At 36.8% G+C, this 21,206-nt stretch overlaps 1 protein-coding gene across 1 annotated transcript in view; it reads right to left on the bottom strand.

Annotated features, from left to right (window-relative positions):
• LOC111178990 (ephrin type-A receptor 6) overlaps positions 1-21,206 on the bottom strand; it is a 201,620-nt gene that overhangs the window by 1,383 nt on the left and 179,031 nt on the right. The window contains 2 exon segments of the mRNA XM_089909884.1: positions 2-41; positions 3,519-3,732. Coding sequence (XP_089766010.1) covers positions 2-41; positions 3,519-3,732 — 254 coding nt within the window.

Raw genomic sequence — 21,206 nt, 5'->3', positions numbered from 1 at the left:
TTTAACCAGTTCTTACTGCTCTTTGCTGTGATATGTGCTTTCTATATTGGCAAAGTCATCATAACGGAAAATGTTTATTTATTTTGCCCCTGTATTGATTCGGAAAGGGTAGTTTCAATGACTACTTTCTTGAAGTATACAAAAAAAAACACCTTTATCTATGATGTCTTCCTGTTTTTAAAACCCTTCACAAGCCTCCCTTCCTCCAAATCCTTTGTGATACAGATAAAAACATTTATTAAAAAAATAAGGAAATAGCAATTATACAGCAAGAGAAAGAGTCAAAATCTTTTAAGGTAAAAGATATGTTCCAGGAAAGTTGTATACAGATAAAACTTTTAAAAATGAAATCCTACTTTAAAAAATGTATCAAGAGAGCTTGCTATTTATTTTCATTTTAACATTTTTATAAAGCAAAGAATCAATTTCATATAAATGACCATTCTTCTTTATTTTATTTTACAGGGTTTGCTTGAACTGAGGTATATCTTCACTAGGCAGTAGTTTTCTGTCTCATTCCTTTTAACAGGAAATACAGAAAGTACAGTTATATAAAGTCCTAAAATTTTTACACGAAATTTGAACAGAATGACACCGCTCAATCTGGCATTATCTTGATGACTTTGAGACAGAGTACCTGTGACCTTTTGTTATAATTCTGCATTGTAATTTAGCCAAGTTATCTTTAATAGGGATTCTCTGTCTTGATTAATAAAACATCACCATTCAACCAGCTGTTCAATCTAGAAATACTAGTGTCATCTTTCAGTCCTTCTTCTTCCTTATATTCATATCTAGTTTGTTATTGAGTCTTGTAAATTATACATTCATAACAATTTTCAATTTTCCTCCCTCTTTATTCTAACCACTATTGCCCTAATTAAAGCCATATGACCTTTTTGGTCTATAGCAATAATGCCCTAACTGGTCTTCCTGTTACCAGTCCTCCTGTCCTTCAAGCTTTCCCTCACACTGTTTCAATAATATTTTCTAAAACATGTATGTAGTTTATTATTCCTCTCTTTAAAACAATCAATGTTTGTCTCTTAATTACTATAGAAAAACCTTCAAATTTCCTGATGTCCCACCCAACTACCATCACAATTATTCCTAAGAAACCTGGCCCCTCCACTGCTTCTCGCCCCCATTCCAAACTGTCCACATTTTGTGTAAACATTCCCATTCACTTCCCCAAATTTCTGTGTCTTTTTCTCTTTCTGTTTCCTCTATCTGGATCTTCTCCCTAACTGTCTGCCTAATGAAATATTTTAATATTTGTTCAACTTATCTTCTTTGTGATGCTTTCTCCAGACCTCTGCTTTTTGGTACTTCCACATTTCTTTTACAGACTCTTGCCGCATGATTTAATGCACTGAATAGCAAGGAAGCATGAGTCTATTTACCTTGTCAAAAGGGAAGCTCTTTGAAAGCAAGAGGTCTGCTATTTTGAGATTTGAATGTCCATGTTCATTATAAAGTCAATTAATCAGTATATGATATTTTGTACCCCAGGATCCTCTGAGCAGTTAGGTATGTCTGAGACTTTTTTTTAAAAAGTACTTGGTTACATTATTTACCATTTACTTGGTACCTCAAATTCAGAGACTTATTTCTTAATCAAGACATAATCTTGATGAATTGGGAGATTGGGATTGACATATATATACTAATATGTATAAAATGGATAACTAATAAGAACCTGCTGTATAAAAAAAATAAATAGAATTCTAAAATTCAAAAAAAGAAGACATAATCTATAACTTTCAAGAAGCACTTTTCAGAGTGTTAGTATATGGTAACCTAATTTGATGTTTAATTCTGTAGTCAGATTTAAACTAAGACAGCACTGTTCTGGGCCTCTTAGTCCTTACAATCATATAAGAGAGAAGAATATGTCTGGAATCTGGATGTCAAATCTGACAACAAAATCTATACATGCTTCAGGATTTGAGTTACCCCGTCAATTTTATTAGTATCTTAAATTTAGTTATGAACTTCTCATTTTAAAAAAGCAGTTAATATATTATTTAATATGAAATTTCAAGTGTATCTATATAGACATACAGCCAAAGAATCTAGTAACTACTCCTAAATATATTGTTCATTATTTCCTATCTTATTTTATCCTTTTAGTAGATCATACTTGTTGCAATTTTAATGAACATTTTATTTTATAATATTTTTATAATAATTCTAAATACTATTCTCTAAGGTTGTAAATAATATGCATAGTAGAAAAATCTTACATGCATTGTTCCATAACTTGAAAAGTCGCTTTAAGTTATACATTTATAAAAATAAAAGAGAAGAAAATAAAAGCCTTGAAAAGAAAAAGAAAATAATTATGACATTTTCCAGTTAGAAAATGGATTTGAAAATACTGCTTTTCTAAAATGAACAATTTATTTTCAGACTTGATAGAATTTTATTTTATGAAGCTTTTTGATCAAATTAGAAGATCAGTAGATACTTCTACCTTACATATCAGACTCAGATTAATTTATTCTCCTTAGAACTATTTCATTGTTGGAGAAATTAGTGAAAATATCATCAATACATTAATGTAGAGGATTTTTACAAAGCAAACATAGTAAGGGTATAACATGTTTTATTCATAATACTAAACTTGTATCCATTCTAGAGCAGTTAAATACAGTGAGGTTTCAAAAATAATCTCATAGAAAATGAAATAAAAGATAACTAAATAAAAGATTTGCCTCTTTTAAAATAATGCATAATGTCAGAATAAAAGAGAATAAAAACAACTTGAATAGTTTTACTGACTCATTTTTCATTGAAGCTGAAATGAGTCAATGGTGAGGGTTCTGTTTTAAAAATAACAGACTAGTATAATTTTACAAATTATTAGCTTTTTGACAGCTTGAGACTTAACTCCTTGTAATAATAACCAAAGAGATCAGTGGAATGAATTGGTTCCTGAGTTAAGTTGAGATCGCATTATTGACAGATGATAGTTTGGGTCTCAAGTTTTAGCCTTCTACTCCTGCTCACATTTCCCCCAAGTCCCATTCAAAAGAAGGTTGAGAGTGTATCTATATATCTCCAGAGAAACCTACATTGTTCATTTTTAAGTATTATCAGACGTTCCATAACATTTGCTATGAGAAAAAAATTTTCATTTCCTAACCACTGGTTCTTCACCATCACTGACTTAATTGATTGTACCATTGGCCTGTAGAGAACTCCATTTAAAGGAGATAACTACTGAAGCATCAAAAATACTCAGGCAAAGGCAGATTTTTTGTGAGGGCAGTAATGACGTGAATCTCAAGCATGATGTTAAAGTCCCCACAGAGTGGAAGAAAGGAAACAGTTAAGTGTCAGTTCTTTTTTAAACCAGGCACTCAGATAAAACAAATACTTCTCAATTAGATAATGATGTTAAGTTGGGAAAATAACAAATGAGAGCAGAAAATTAGAAAACAAAACCAGAATTACTCTAATAACATTAAAAATAATAAAAGTAAACAAACTATATTGGAAAAGGATGTATAAACTTACAGTTGTTGTATAAGCAGCTTCTGGATCATCTTCCAGCACTCGGGAGAGACCAAAATCAGAAACTTTGCATACTAGGTTGCTGTTGACCAATATATTCCTAGCTGCTAGATCTCGGTGAACATAACCCATATCAGAAAGGTACTTCATTCCTGATGCAATGCCTCGGAGCATACCAACCAACTGGATGACTGTGAAGTGGCCATCATGTTTCTGAAAGAGAATCACAGTTATTTACATTGATTTATTTTATTGTAGTGCATGTGCACACATGCATGCATGTGTGCCTGTTTGTGTAGGTGTGTGTGGTGTTTTAAATGAAATTCTTGAATTTATTTTACTGGATCCAATGAATGTAAGTATCAAGTTTGCTGATCATTGACTGTGTTCATAACAAAAGATAAAAATTTGTTGGAGATTTAAAGGAAAGGAAAATCTAGCTTGAACTGATGAAGGAGGGAAAAGAAAGGAGAGAAGAGAATCAACCAAATTAACTTCCAGAAAAAATGATTTCAAAAACTTTAAGTAACAAAAGGGAACTAAAATCGAGTAAGATAGTAGCAAAGACTTCCAAGAAAAAAGAATTCACTTTCCATAGTAGTGAGCTCCCAAGGCAGTAAAACCTAGGATGTGATGAAAGCTGTGTGATTGCTGGAAATATGGTGAAAAATGATCAACGAAAAAGAAAAACTGATTGCATAAACGAGTTTAGGAAAGTTGCAGGAGAATGGAAAAAAAACCCCACATGCAAACAGAAAATAACTAGATTTTCCCAATCTTTCCTTATACAGTTGACTCTGAAACAACATGGGTTTGAACTGTGAAGGTCCACTTATACCTGGAGTTTTTTCAATAAATACACAGTTGGCCTTCCTCACCTGTGGGTTCCACCAGCCGGCAGATAGTGTACAGTACTATGTTTACAGTCCTGGGTTGGTTGTATCTGAGGATGCAGAATCCACGGATACACAGGGCTGGCTATGGAACTTGAGCATCTGCATGTTTTTGTATCTGAGGCAGGTCTTGGAACCAATCCCCCGCGGATACCCAGGGAAAACAATATAGAGCAAATATAAAGAAAGGTGTTGGCAATTGACCGAAAACAGGACTATTTTATTATAGTTCCCAGCGGGAAAATTAAAAGAAATATGAATAACAAGCCAAGCACAGCACTGGTATGTAGTAATTAATCCCTTGACTATTTATGCCTCTCACCTTGATTTAAAAAAATATTTTTAGCTGAAGTATAATTGATTTACAATATTGTGTTAGTTTCAGGTGTACAGCATAGTGATTTAGTATTTTTTGCAAATTATACTCCAGTATAGGTTATTGCAAGATGATGGGTATACAGTATATCCTTATCTATTTTATAAATACTAATCTGTATATATTAATCCCATGCCCTTAATTTGTCCCTCGCCCCTACACTCTCCCCATTGGTAACCACAAATTTGTTTTCTAAATAAAAATAATATTTTTTTTAAAAAAGTAAAAAAAATCCAGTTGTCATTCACACAAGATGTGTGCACCAACAAGACCAGATACAAATAGTACAACAGTACAAATGTAGAGAAAATGAATATAAAAATAATTTAAGTTTGAAAAATAATGCATATTGTTCTACTTAGTTATTTGGAGATTGTTGTCATTAATGGGGTTATTGAGAAACATGAGATTCTCAAGTCGGTTTCACACATCAGGTAACATTTATTTATGAATGATATTAAAAATTAATATCTATTAAGAGACTAGAGGACTATATTACCTTATACAGTGTGATAGAGGCATACATAAGAGTATCTCAAAATTTGCAAAGTTAAAGCAGATTTCATGGATATATGATTTAAAACTATAGAGTAGCTTAAACACAGTGACAATTTGACCCTATCACAGTGACATGGTCTCCTGTACAATGATGATTCATCAGTCAGTTAAATAAATAAACTTATATTACAAACAGAATAAACTTCATCTTACTTTATCAACATACGTCCCCGATAGCTCTCTGATAATATCTCCCAACTCAAGTGCAGAGTAAGGAAAAGAACACTCTCTTAAAAGAAACATTCTACAGCAAGAGTATCCATTTAAGCAGGCTCTTCTGTATAATTAATGTATAAAAGATAACCTAGCAAAGAAAATCTTTGGTGTTATTAGCTCTTTATGTTTCCCATCCATCTTCTTAGACAGTGCACAATTAGATGAAATCTGCCTCTTCTGTCATGTACCCTACCTACCTCTCCTCTATTAGGAATCTCAAAGCCTTTGAAAGCATAAATTCTTTTGGACTAGAAAGGATTACACTAATTTTAAAGAGATAGTTCTTTTACGTATTAGTAAGTGAAGTTGTCTGGTATCAACAGTTTTTGTCAAGGCAGAATTTCTGTATAGTAGGAAATGTTAATGGATGATCTGAACACTAAAGAGTGCCTCGGTTTCCTTATCTCTACAATGAGAATAGTATAATCTAACTCAGAATTGTAGTGAGAATCACATACAAAACACATAGCACAGCCCATCATTTATTTTAGTAATAGTCATTATTTAATAAAAACTTATAATCATATGTAGTTTTTGTCATTTTAATATTAATCAGAAAATTCTCCACTCACTTTCCTGAAAAATCAGTTGGCAACAGAAACTCTTACATTATAAAGAGAAATAATTACTTAACACCAGGTTGAAATTTAACTTCCTATCTTGTTCTGAGCGTGGCACAAAGCACCAAGTTATTTATTTAAAAAAAAGACTATTTTTTGGAACACTTTTAGGTTCAAAGCAAAATTAAGAGGAAGGTACAGAGATTTCCCATATACCTTCCGCCCCCCCTCCACATGCACAGCCTCCCCACACGATTATCAACATCCTTCACTGGAATGGTACATTTGTTACAATTGGTGAATCTGCAATGACAAATCATAATCACCTGAAGTCCATGGTTTGAACATTAGGATTCATTCTTGGTGTTGTACATTTTTGGGTTTGGACAAATGTATCATAACATGTACTCACCATTGCATTATCACATACTGTTTATGTATAGTATCATATATCAATAACATAGTACTTTCACTGCTCTAAAAAGCCTCTGTGTTCCACCTGTTTATCACACCTGCCACCCCCCTCCCCTGGCAACCGCTTATTTTTTCATGGTCTCATAGTTTTGTCTTTTCCAGAATGTCATATGGTTGGAAGCAGTATGCAGCCTTTTCAGATTGGCTTCTTTCACTTAGTTATATGCATTTAAGATTCCTCCATGTCTTTTCATGGCTTGAGAGCTCATTATTTTTAGTGGTGAATAATATTCCATTGTCTTTATGTACAGTTTATTTACCCATATACTTACTGAAGGACATCCTGGTTGCTTCAAAGTTTTGGCAATTATAAATAAAGCTGCTGTAAACATCTCTGTTTATAGACTGTTTATAGCAGTTTATATAGCTGCAGGCTTTTATGTGGACATAAGTTTTTTATTCCTTTGGCTAAATACCAAGGAGGGCAATAGCTGGATCATATGGTAAGAGTATGTTTAGTTTGTAAGAAACTGCCTAACTGTCTTCCAACGTGGCTGTACCATTTTGCATTCCCACCAGCAATGAAGGAGAGTTCCTGTTGTTCCACATCTTCACCAACATTTGGTGTTGTCAGTGTTACTGATTTTGGCCATTCTGATAAGAGCAAAGTGGTATCTCATTTTAATTTTCATCTCCCTGATGACATATGACGTGGAGAATCTTCACGTCCTTATTTGCTAACTGTATATTTTCTATTGTGAGGTTTCTGTTAAGGTGTTTGGCCTTTTTTCTTTCTATTGTCTTTTATTTCCTTTCAGCTTGCTTTTAAAAAAACTGAAGTATGGTTGATTTAAAATATTATATTAGTTTCAGGTATACAATGTAGTAATTCAGTATTTTTATAGACTACACATACAAAGTTGTTATAAATATTGACTATGTTTCCTGTGTTGTACATTATACCCTTGTAACTTATTTATTTTATACCTAGTAGTTTGACACATTTTTTAATTGGGCTGTTGATTTAATAGTTTTTGTATATTTTGGGTAACAGTCTTTTATTAGATGTGTCTTTTGAAAATAGTTTCCCCAGTCTGTGCCTCCTCATTCTCTTGACGTTGTCTTTTACAGAATAGAAGTTTGAAGTTTTAATGAAGTCCAGCTTATCAATTATTCCTTTCTTGCATTGTGTCTTTGGTGTTGTATCTAAAAAGTCATTGCCATATCCAACGTTGTCTAGGTTTTCTCCTATGTTATCTTCTAGGAGTTTAATGATTTTGTGATTCACATTTAGATTTGTGATTTATTTTGAGTTAATTTTTGTGAAGGGTGTAAGGCTCTGTGTCTAGATTCTTTTTTTTTTTTTTTTTTGCATGTGGATGTCCAGCTGTTCCAGTGCCATTTGTTGAAAAGACTATTTTTTCTCCATGGTATTACTTTTGCTCCTATGTCAAAGACCAGTTGACTATGTTCATCATAGCCTCTCTATTCTGTTCTATTGATCCATCTGTCTATTCTTTCACCTGTACCACACTGTCTTGATTACTATAGCTTTATAATAAGTCTTGAAGTTGTGTCAGTCCCCAACTTTGATCTTCTTCAGTACTGTGTTAGCCATTCTGGGTCTTCTGTCTCTAAACTTTAGAATCAGTTGGTTAATATCATAAAATAACTTACTGGGATTTTTTTTTTTTTTTTTTTTGCGGTATGCAGGCCTCTCACTGTTGTGGCCTCTCCCTGTTGCGGAGCACAGGCTCCGGACGCGCAGGCTCAGCGGCCATGGCTCACGGGCCTAGCTGCTCCGCGGCATGTGGGATCTTCCTGGACCAGGTCACGAACCCATGTCCCATGCATCGGCAGGAGGACTCTCAACCACTGCGCCACCAGGGAAGCCCCAACTTACTGGGATTTTTATTGGGATTTTATTGAAATTGTAGATCAACTTGGGAAGAACTACATCTTAATAATATTGAGTCTTCCTATCCACAAACATGGAATATTTCTCCATTTATTTAGTTCTTCTTTGATTTCATAACAGTTTTGTAGTTTTCCTCATTTAGATCTTAGACATACTTTGTTAGATTTACACCTAAGTATTTCATTAGTGGGGTGCTAATGTAAATGGTATTGTTTTTAATCTCAAATTCCACTTGCTCATTACTGGTATGTAAGAAAGCAAATGACTTTTGTATATTAACCTTGTATCCTACAACCTTGTTTTAATTGCTTATTAGTCTAGGCTTTTTGGTCAATTCTTTCAGATTTTCTACATAGATGACACGCCATCTGCAAATAACGACTATATTCCAACACCCCCCCCATCCCAACTTCTTGTCTTACTGCATTAGGTAGTACCTCCAGTACGATACTGAAAAGAAGTAATGAGAGTGTACACCCTTGCTTGTTCCTGATCTTAGTGGGACAGCTTTAAGTTTTTCACCATTAGTATGACGTTAGCTGCAGGTTTTTTGTTACATAGCCTTTATCAAGTTTAGGACATTCTTCTCTATTCCTACTTTACTGAGAGTTTTTATCATGAGTTGGCATTGGATTGTGTCAAATGCTTTTTCTTCACCTATTGTTCTGATCATGTGATTTTTCTTTTTTAGCCATTTGATATGATGGGTAACAACTGATTTTGGAAAGTTAAACCAGTCTTGCATACTGAGGTAAATCCCACTTGGTTGTGAGGTATAATTCCTTTTTACAATGTTGTTTTTTGTTTTACCTCCTGTAGTGTCCTTGGATGGCTTTGTTATTAGGGTAATGCTGGCCTTACAGAATGAGTTTGGAAGTGCTCCCTCTTTTTCTATTTTATGCAAGTTATTTTAAAATTATTTTAACTATCATTATCACCAACATTTGAAGAGATATGAATTAATTGCTTTCATAACAGCAACATAGCAATCATGGTTCTAATAACGACACATGGCACCATGAAAAAATGAGATTTTGGTGTTTGAAAAGAATATAAACTACTTTCTCCATTTTCTATGATGGGTCTATACAACATAGTATATTTATTTCTAATTCACATGGCCAAGGTCTTTTCAGGGGTCCATAAGGTCAAAACTACTTTTTATAAGAGAACTAAGACATGCATCTGCCTTTTTCTCACTTTGTTGATATTTCCACTAGTGGTACAAAACTCTGGTGGGTAAAAGTTCAGGAGTCTTAACACAAATCAAGGTAATAGCACCAAATTAACCTATACTAGTATTCTCATATTCTTCTCTGCTACATGAACAACAAGAACAAAAATAGTTTTATATAAGAATGTACTTGGTGAAGCAGTAAAACTCATTGATATTGTTAAATGTTGATCCTTGATTACACAGTCTCAGGATGAACATCAGGATTGGGCAGCAACAGAAGTTAAAGAATAGTAGTGCATTCACAACAAAGGCCTTGGAATATCCCATGGAATGTTCTGGATCGGGAGTAACTCTTCAGAGTTGGTCTAAATTGAGGAAAAGGGTCTGGGCCCTTATATTCCCACATCAATTAATTATTGGGTGCAGGCTACCCCTGTAAAGGTGTCATGACTTTGGGTGAGATGGCTTTCTCTAGCCAAAACCATTCTCCAGAAAGGGGCTCAGCTAAGAACTATCAGCTTCCAAATTTCCGGAAACCACAGGAATAAGGGAGTTGACCCTGAGAGTTCTCCCCAATAAAGTTCCTTCATGCAAATATTCTTAGGAGTTTTTTTTTTTTTTTTTTTTTTGCAGTACGCGGGCCCCTCACCGCTGTGGCCTCTCCCGTTGCGGAGCACAGGCTCCGGACGCACAGGCCCAGCGGCCATGACCCACGGGCCCAGCCGCTCCGCGGCATGTGGGACCCTCCCGGACCAGGGCACGAACACGCGTCCCCTGCACCGGCAGGCGGACTCTCAACCACTGCGCCACCAGGGAAGCCCATGCAAATATTCTTTTAAGAATCTTCTTCACAGGGAACCCAACCTGTGACAATTTATCTATCTGCTGTTTATAAAATGTGTGCTCGATTAAAGAGAATCTCCCAAAATAGTTGTATATTCTTTTGGGAACTCATAAACCTCAATTGTTGCCACAGTCTTATAGGGAAAAAATATCTAACATTCCTTAAACACTATACACGAAATGCAGTTATAAGTTCATTAGAGGTATTATCTCATTTAATCCTTGAAACAACTCTGATATAAGGGTAGTTACTGTCTCCATCTTATAGATGGTCTAACTTAAGGAGAAGCAGATTTAATAACCTAGTAGATGGTGAAGTCAGGACTTGAATCCAGGTAGTCTAATTCCAGAGCTTGTATTACTAATTGGAGTTAGCTGGGAAATTGTTGGTCCCAAGTGTGCCATAATGACCCAGTCTGGGCTAGTTTAGGCAGCATAATTTAGCTTAATAAAGCAAGGTATGAAAGAGCTCTTAGACCATTAAACCAAAATAAACAAAGAACAATCTAGATAAACCAACAAATGAGGATCTATTTATCCATGACTGGCTGAAAGGAATAACCCCACTTATTCATACATGAGGTATGGCAAAAATCTGTTTCTCTACAAGTGATGCAACTCTCTCCTTCAAACAAATTCTATATTCCTTTTTCTAGCCCTTGTTAACATAAGCCTCCTCAAGTGTAGTTTAGGATATATTGGTTTTCTTGAATATGGTGGATGGTTAATAAATAGTGACTGAATTAAATAACCTTTGATACTATCTTATAGTGCACTGGTTGCTATTACTACATTATTCCTATTGCCTTGTATAAAAAAGCATGTGTTTGTTTTTTTTTTAAGGTAGGATGCTGGTTTTCTTCCTTTTATGTAGCCGTTCTGTCACAGCATCCACTATACTGCCATGCCTTGTGTCAGCACTCAATAAATATTAATTCAAGTTGAATTGAATTGTTTATGAGGAGAGGAGAAAAATGTGAGAGTGCTGAGATTTAATATCTTTGGGCTGTCTTCTAGAGATTAATCAAAAAGAAACTATGCATTTTTTAATGACATTTTTTTTTTCCCAGGAAGGCAGATTCAAATAAGAGAGAGCGAATGTGGCATATTTACACACTGCACCTCAGAGCTTAGTAGCTGGAATTCAGTTTGTCTTCATTCTTCTTTTTCTTTGCGTTCTCAGACCGACTGTTAAGAAACATGGAGCTTAACCTCTAAGTGACAGAGAGGGTGAGCCTGATCGGAAGGTGGTTTCTGAAAGGTGCACATAATAATATCTGCTATTGGCTTCCCTGGTGGCGCAGTGGTTGGGAGTCCGCCTGCCGATGCAGGGGACGCGGGTTCGTGCCCCGGTCCGGGGGGATCCCGTGTGCCGCGGAGCAGCTGGCCCCGTGAGCCATGGCCGCTGAGCCTGCGCGTCCGGAGCCTGTGCTCCGCGACGGGAGAGGCCACAGCAGTGGGAGGCCTGCGTACCGCAAAGGACAAAAAAAAAAAAAAAAAATCTGCTACTTCTGACAGAGTTCCACACAACCTCCTCTCAGGCCCTGGAGCACAACATCTCCCAGATCTGAGCAGTCACTGGCATGTCACATTGTCTCCACAGTAATGAAAGCTCTGGATGATGGTTTTCAAAACCCTACCTTGTGGGTTGTGCCCCATGGACACTTTAAGCCTCTCAGTGTACATTCATCCTAGGGTGAGCTCAAGTACTTGGTCTGTGCTTAGTGCAAATGTGCTATGTTGTCCTGAAGTCATCACATTATTGTCTAACAACGTTTTTTATTTTTAAGGATTTATTTATTTAATTTATTTTTGGCTGCATCAGGTCTTAGTTGCGGCTCGCGGTCTCTTCGTTGCAGTGCGCGGGCTTCTCTCTAGTTGTGGCGTGTGGGTTTTCTCTTCTCTAGTGCATGGGCTCTGTAGCTGTGGTGCGTGGGCTCCACAGCGTGTGGGCTCTGTAGTTTGCGGCACACAGGCTCTGTAGTTGAGGCGCATAAGCTCAGTAGTTGTGGCGTGTGGGCTCAGTTGCCCCACGGCATGTGGGCTTTTAGTTCCCTGACCAGGGATCAAACCTGTGTCCCCTGCATTGGAAGGCGGATTCTTTACCACTGGACCACCAAGGAAGTCTCACAACGTTCTTTTATTTTTAAAACAAATATATTCAATGTTTTGAAAATACAAATATCACCCTTCCAATCATTTGCTTAAAATCCTTCAAAGACCTTCAAAGACAGAATAAAGTATAGTATTCAATACAAAGACATGATCTTTGCTGAAAGAATGAACTTGGGGTTTCAGCAAGGACCTCCAGAAGATATGATGCTTATCATGAAAAACTTAGGTGGCAAAAGACTAGAAGGGCATTCCTGGAAGAGGGAACCATAAAAGCAAAGCATATTAGACAAGAAATAACATGTTGTAGGGGTGAATTAAACACCAAAAAACTGAATCAGAATAGGATGTGAGACTAGAGATAAAAGGGTGGAATGATGGTTGCCAGGGGCTGGGGGGAGGTGCGGGGGGATACGGGGAGTTACTCATCAATGGGCATAAAGTTTTAGTTAAGCAAGATGAATAAGCTCTAGAGAGCTGCTGTACAACACTGTACCTATAGTGAACAATACTATATTGTACACTTAAAAATTTGTCAAGAGAGTAGAGCTCCTGTCAAGTATAATTACCAGAATAAAGTAAAATGAAAAAAAAAATTGGATTCACAAGTTCATGTAAAAAATGCAAACTTATCTAGGGGAATTAAAATAGTATTTGTGAATCACATATTAGTATGAATTAGTCTAACTTTATATCCAGCTGAGATCTGTGGCAATGAGAGAATGGCAGCTTAGATTAGGGTGGGGTGAAGGTCCATGTTACAGGTGATTCTATGTAGTGGAAAAAGGCCTACCCTGGGGATGAGAGGAGAAGCCTAGGGAAGGTGTGTTACCACATGGAATTAAAAACAATAAAAGTTGAATATCTGAGGACCTGGGAAGAGGATATGAAGAAAGGGGTGGATGCCACAGAAAAATGGCATTTAAAATTTTTTTGCCCAAGACAAGGCATGTAGAGGGGGAGGAAAACACACTTTCTTTTTTTGAAGGAAACTACAGGCCCCCTCCCATATTGAAAGTTACATCCTTTAGCTGTAGTCTGTGTTAAAGAGGCTTTTATGGCTCTGCCTAGGGACTTAAGCAGAAGCTCTAAAAGAAATATTTATGGGAAAATGCATTCTGAGTTCTCAACCATTGATTTATAAGTGACTTTGCAGAAAACAGGCCCTGGAGGATTACTTCTACAACTTAAGCTTAAAGTTAAAATTCAGTTTTTATGTTTCTAAATCAGAGAGTTGACCATGCTATGACTTTTAAAAATGTTCCTGAATTAGAAAAAGAAACAGCTAAGGTTATATATAGGTTTGAAAAGACCAGATCATTTGATCATTCTGGTTTTAAAATAATCACTGAACAAATAAGAGTCAGTATCTCCTTTTTACTCAAGTCTTGGTTCTTGTGGCCTCCACAGTTGAAAATCTTATTATAATTTCTCATAGAATATTTATTAAATCCTTCAAGGCTTTATTCTTTTGTAGAATCATGGATTTGGACTTAAGCTAGGCAGAGTTATATTTTTATTTATAGAAGGGAGAGGTCACCAGGAGTGGAATCAGAAATTTCAATCATTAGGGCACTAAAAATGTCATTCTAATACACCTAAAAAATCTGGGAAGAAAAGTGAATATGGACTTGTGAAACATGGAAATTGGATTTTGAATTATATTTTAAGACCTTAAAATGAATATGAACATATAATATAGCTTTAACTTACAAAGCTTTCTACTGAGTTTGATTTTTTTTTTTTTTTTTGCTTAGGTTTATATAAAGATAAACTACAATAGCTACTGTGTGCTGCACTTAAATAAAGTCAAGAAAATTTAAACTTTTTTTGTTTGGCATCTGGGGCAGGGGGTCACAGAGTGCCAAGATCCTGATGAAGCATCATTACAGTGCATCGGAATTACTGGGAAAGTTTTCACAAAATATATCTGCTTGGGTATGCATGTGTATTTTGTAAAATCTCAGGAGGATGGCAACTGATTTCTAGCCATGGTTGAGAACCACAAGTTTTGAGTCTAAACCTAAAACCTAAATCTAAATCTAAATCTAAATCTAGTTTTGTAAATCTAAAATCTCCTGTATGGTCCAAATGAGGGGTTAGGAACGACTACAGAGGATTTCAGGAAAATGCACGGAACTTCTCTATATATCACTATAGTTATAAATTACATACCAATTTAAAAATTTCAATGTAAAACCTTGTATGAAAAACTAGAATGAATAGGAATATTAGAAAATACAATTTCATGGTACGAGGTGCTACAAATGACACAACACACATTTACAGTACTAAAATGTTTAAAGGCTATTGTAAATTGATGCTCTAACTCCTAATTTAAGCATAAAAAGTTCAGCCATTCATATGCTTTGTTCCAAGTACACTATGCTTTCATATATTTGGATGTTTATTGTCACATTATTTTTAGAATAGTCTTTGGCATTAAGCCGGCACAGGCGTGATAGTAATAACATTCATTGACATGAAGTTTCACATATTTTCTTCTGAAAAACATGTAATTAAAGGGATGTAATTCAACTGTGACTTTTATGGTTTAAAAACAGATATTGGTGGATAAATGTAATTCACTTTTTTCCCACTGTTTAATATAAAATGCACGTGATGTGGATTAATTGTGCTCTTATACCCCAGCCCAAACATAACTCCACAAAACACAATTTACAAGAAAAGTGTGCTAATAAAACACAGCTCTCATTATTAATATATAACTAGCATAAGGTAAAATGCCATCTTTACTAGATTTATAATTTGAGTACATAAATATTTAAAAGATCCCTTTAATTTTTTAAATTAATATTTGCTTTGCATTCGTTCAAGGAAAATCTTCAAATGACACACATTGCTTTTGAAATGCTGAAATGCACTTATATGTATTATTTAAATACTCATATTTGTGAGGTATATCCAGATATTTTTTAATGGTGAAAATTAAGAATATTTTTAGCCACTAGAAGAAACAGACCAAGAAGTAACAGAAAAACAATTTTAAAACTCTTAGTGAGGGCTTCCCTGGTGGCGCAGTAGTTGAGAGTCCGCCTGCCGATGCAGGGGACACGGGTTCGTGCCCTGGTCCGGGAGGATCCCACATGCTGCGGCGGAGCGGCTAGGCCCGTGAGCCATGGCCGCTGAGCCTGCGCGTCCGGAGCCTGTGCTCCGCAACGGGAGAGGCCACAACAGTGAGAGGCCTGCGTACCGGAAAAAAAACCTCTTAGTGACATCTTCTGAAATATATTATAATAATAATAGATAACATTATGGAGACCTTAATATGTGCCAGACATTATCTAGGAGTTTTAGGTATATTAGCTATTCACTACAATAAAGTCACAATGACTACAGGAAGTAGTTATTGCCTATTCTTGACCTTGTTTTGTGGATGCCAGGCATCCTTGAATATTCTCTTTTGCTTAAATGCTTTATCCAAACCCCCAGCAAATCCCATTGGCTCTATGTTCAAAATACATCACAGAATCTACCATTTTCCATCAGCTCAACTGCAACTATCCTAATCTAAGCCACCATCATCTCCTTACCTGGATTATTGCAAAAGCCTCCTGATTGCCCTGCATCCATCTGTACCTCACTATAGCCTCTTCTCAATACAACAACCAGAGCAATCCTTTTAAAACATAATCAGATTATGTTGTGCCTCTCCTCCAAACCCTACAATGGCTTTCTGTCTTACCCAGAGAAAATTCAAAGTCATTTCAGTGGCCTACAAGATCCTATCTCAGTGGTTTTCCAACCTGGATGCATATTGGACTCAAATGAGGGAACTTTTAATAAATATTGATGCATGTGTCCCAGCCCAAGAAATTCTGCTTTAATTCATCTGGGGTGCAGTCTGGAACCTGGGATTGTTAAAAGCTCTCTAAATTGAACGATTATAATATGCAGCCAAGGTTGAGGACCATTTCCCTCTAAGATTTGATCCCCTTTCTGCCTCCATCCACTCTCTGACTTCAGCTCCTACTGTCCTTCCCCTTGCATACTCCATTCTAGCCATAATGATAGGGTGACTGCTATATTTTATCATCCCTACTGCAGAGTAAAAGGGTCATTATTAATAATTATGAAGAGATAATAGGCATGACTTAGCACTGACCTAGGAAAAACAAGCATATAGTCATTGAGCATAAAGACTTATTTTGCTGTTCTACAGGTGTAAAATGCTCCCACCTCAGGGCACTGGCACTTTCTGTTTTTACTCTCTGGATTCTTTTCCCCCTTGTACCCACTTGGTTTGTTCCCTCACCTGCTTCCCATCTTTACTCACATGCCACTTTTCAGTGAGACCTTCCCTGTCTACTCAATATCGAAACCCAATCTCACTTCCACTTCTACTTCTCCCGTTTTATTCTTCTCTACTATCTGATGTACCACATATTTTGTTGAATTCTTTATTTCTCTTCCCACTAGATTTTTAATTTCTATTTTGATTGCTTCTGTATTCCAAGCTCCAGAATAGTGCCTGGCCTACTATAGTTTGTCAACACATATTTGTGCAAAAAATAAATGAATGATGAATGATTTATCAGCCATTTAACACTGGGCCAGTTACCTAATTTGCTTTGCATCAGTTTCCTCATTGGTAAAGAGGGGATAATAGTAACACCTACCTCACAATGTGGTTGTAGGCACTAGGTGCTTACCTAGTGCTTACCATGCTTAAGGCATGGGATTGGAATAATGCCTGACTCAGAGCACACATAAATGTTAGCTACATTAGTTAGTTAAAGATACTCATCTTTGTTTTTACTTTAGCTACTGACTCCACACATGGAAATTGTCATCCCCGAAATTACCTCACTTCAGAAATCTTAAATGTCGATCTAAGGTGTTGGTAAACTGACTCTCTGAAGAAAAATAAAGCAAACAAGTTCTGATGTGTAGCATTTGCCAATTTCTGTGGTGTAAATACTCCCATCGTGGCCAATTTCAAGCGACTACCTATTTAACAACCAGCTCCCCAAATTTCTGACTATTTAATCATCATCTCTTACAAGCTGGTATGATCTGGCTCTAACAAACCACTGCCAATATCTTACTTTCTGGCCATGTTCTTTTCCTTAGCTCTCCCACCTTCATACACAGCTGTACTTGCTCTTCTACCTAATAAAGACTTCCAGTCCATAACGGCCTAATGGCCTCTTTATTGCCTCCTTTGTCTAACCTGGCTTCGCTGGTTGCTTACTTGAACTACCATCCCAATTCCCCTGTAGTACTCTTGTTCTATTGTACCTGTTCTACAAACAAAAGCCTCTTTTATCTCCAGCCTTACATTGCGGAGGGGAGAGGAGCGGTCAGTTGTTCCTCTAGGAAATCACAGAAGTATGCACACCACTGCCAAAACACTCACGTTCTCTAGCATCACCTGGAAGTCAGCAGAACTAGTTAATCATTTTGTTTTCTCTAGGACCAAAGATGGGGACTGGCAGGAGTGGAGGAAGAGTGCCTGTAACGAATACAAATCATTGGGCCAGCAGTCCAGAAGATCCTCTCCCTGGCCACTTACATTGCATATCATTAAAAGCCTTGGTAAAGATTTTTAGCTGGTTACCCTTGCAGGGGTCCTGAAAACTCTGTGTTCTTGGAGTAGAACCTGATTCTGATGGTCCTGTTTTTTTTGTTGTTTTTTGTTCTCATCAGCAATTTATCTTTTTAACTTCAGCAATTACTCTAAGCATTCACCTTCAATGAAGATTTGTCCTCAAACTCCCACATAAACTTTCTTCCTACTTTGCATAGAAATACAATAGCATGAGGTATCATTTTCTTAAATTTAATGCATGTTCCTCATAAATCCTTCTAGATCCACAACACACAGCTCCTTCAAGTCTTGGAAAATGTGGAGGCTTCTGCTACTCAAAGTTAATCCTTCACCAGGGTCCTTGATTTTGTACCTTCCCATCTCCTGAGATATTTTGCCTTACCAGTTTAACAGTATTTTCTTTGATTTCCTAGCCCTCAGTGTATAAATTGTCTAAATTATTTTCTATCTTTAAAAATGCCCTTGATTTTTCTTTTGGTCTACTAGCATCTGATTTATCTCTTGCCTTGCCATCTCACCCGCTTTTCCCCTAAAAATTCGTCTCCACCTGCCAATTCTATTTATATTTTAGTCTCATTTTGCCCTCTACAGTCTGGCTTCTGCCTGGGCCCCACCCATTAAAACTGCTCTTGTTGAGATCTTGGAGGGCCACTTAAGTGTCAAATGCCATAGATGTCTAGTCTCTGCCTTAGTCATAGATATCATATAGATGTCATAGTCTCTGTCTTCCAGAATTTCTCTGCTGCATTTAATACAATTGCTTGTTTGCTCCTGCCTGAAACGCTCTATTCTCTTAGGTTTGGGATGCCATGGCCTCCTCTCCCCCCTTGCTTGTCTTTTCACCTCTCATGGATGGAGATGCCATCCGTGCCGCTTCTTCAGGTTGGTATGCCACAGAGTTCCAACCTTGTTCAACTCCTTTCCTTTGTCTAACATTTCTTCCTGGAAAATATCATGGTTTGGGTTTAATAACCACTTTTATTCTACTGACTCCCAAATCTTTAACTTTAGTCAAATTTTCCTGTTGTGTTTCAGATATATCTTTCTAATTTTGTCTGGACACTTTCACCGCATGTTCCATAGGTATCTCAAAGGTAACAAGACCCCAATTAAACTCACCATCTTCTTCCAATGACCAGCCCATCCTTTTCCTCCTCTGTATCTTTATTTCAGTTGGTAGCACTACCTTCCACATATTCCTCTTGCTCTCAAACATCCTTTCCTGAGTGTGTTTTTGGCTATGGTTTCCTTACTCAATCTGATTCTGTTGGCAGTTTCCTTACACAATCTGATTCTGTTTGCTTTTTGTCTTTATTAATTTCTCCAATGTATTTCTTGTTATTATTTCTGGATGACACTTTCTCACTTGCTTATGTGATTGTGCTTTATAAGTAATGCACGTATATCTTTTTCTCTTATGTCAAAGGTTTAGAGGGCTTCCCTTCCCTGGTGGCGCAGTGGTTGGGAGTCCGCCTGCCGATGCAGGGGACACGGGTTCGTGCCCCGGTCTGGGAAGATCCCACATGCCGCAGGGCGGCTGGGCCCATGAGCCATGGCCGCTGAGCCTGCGCGTCTGGAGCCTGTGCTCCGCAACAGGAGAGGCCACAACAGTGAGAGGCCCACGTACCGCAAAAAAAAAAAAAAAAAAAAAGGTTTTGAGATGGGAGCAGGATGCTGAACACAATATACCCTCTTGAACTGAAACCAGTGGTGTTGTATTTTTGTATAACTGAGTTTTGTGATATAATAAACAAATCCACATTCAACAAATGTTATAAAATAAAGGAATAAATTGTTTGTGCTTGACACATGATATCTCAAATTTTTAAAGTAATTTATAACTATTTTTATTTGGATTGCTAGTTAATATTATAAAAATGGAGGTCCAAAGATTTAGGGATAAGCAGATGCCAGGTAAGTGCCGCCACAAAAAGTGTTTATGAAATCCATATGTATAGATGGAGAGAGACTGTACAGGGATAATGGTCAAGATTGCATTCATTCACACTAGTGTACTTCCTTGGAAAAGTTAGGAAAACCTGCACATCAGTGAGGTCATATCTTCTGGGCAGTTAGGCTGATGCTCCGCTTGCTAAGTCAGGTTGCATTTTATTTTAAAATTTAAAACACATACATATTTATGTACCTACCCACTCCCTTTTTCCACACGTACGTGCACATATACACACACATACACACTTACACACACACATACTTACTTAACCACGCCACACTCTCCCTGCTAATATATATCTGGAGGAATGTCCGCAAGGATCCAAACAGTAGATTTACGAATTTGGTGCAATATCACAGCCAGCCAGCCACTGCTGCTGGCACTTGATTGTAATCTTGTACTTCGTTTGCTACCACTCTGTCATATAGAACAGTGAATTGAAGTGATTTTCAAGTAGTGTGGGAGACCAAGGGAAATCTTTTCCAGCTCCAGTAAGCACAGAACGCTATTAATGAGCCATGGATGGCTCCCCTACTGTGCCGTGCACTTAGCCACTTCCTCCTCTCTGCTAACAGAAGCTGCGATTATCAAATTCTGAAGCAGTAGTTTGAAAAATGACTTCGCTTTTAAGAATTTGTGGGATATATATATTTATATATTTTATTTCTGCTTGCCGTGGGGAGTTGAATATCTGCTATTGACCTAAAGTTTATAAAGCACTTTGAGCTTCTGGGATATAAGAGATATGATTACAAAGAAAGTAAGAATCCTATAGAAGAGTAAAAAGGGAGTATTGGCCCTATGTTTTTTTATCCCATTCATATGATTTTTATTTTAATAGAAATTCTATGTGAGGAGGGGACCCAAGACCCCATGGGAAGATGGTAGTGGACTTATAAGAAGTCATAAGTAATTTAATAAAAAGATAGAATTCAAAGTGTATGAGAACATGGCTTTTGCGTTCAGAGACTTGAGTTTCAATCCTCGCTCCACCCTTTACAATGTGTCAGCCATTATTCTATATGCTTTACAATAATCAACTCAATCCTTATAACAATTGTATGAGGTGGATACAGTTAATATTCCCACTTTAT

This window comes from Delphinapterus leucas, chromosome 4 (genome assembly GCF_059928025.1).
Source record: "Delphinapterus leucas isolate spDelLeu-1000000601 "Yukka" chromosome 4, BTC_Dleu_Yukka2, whole genome shotgun sequence".
Taxonomy (NCBI): Eukaryota; Metazoa; Chordata; class Mammalia; order Artiodactyla; family Monodontidae; genus Delphinapterus; species Delphinapterus leucas.
The sequence above is the reverse complement of the archived record's forward strand: the minus strand, read 5'-3'. Positions and strand labels throughout refer to the sequence as shown.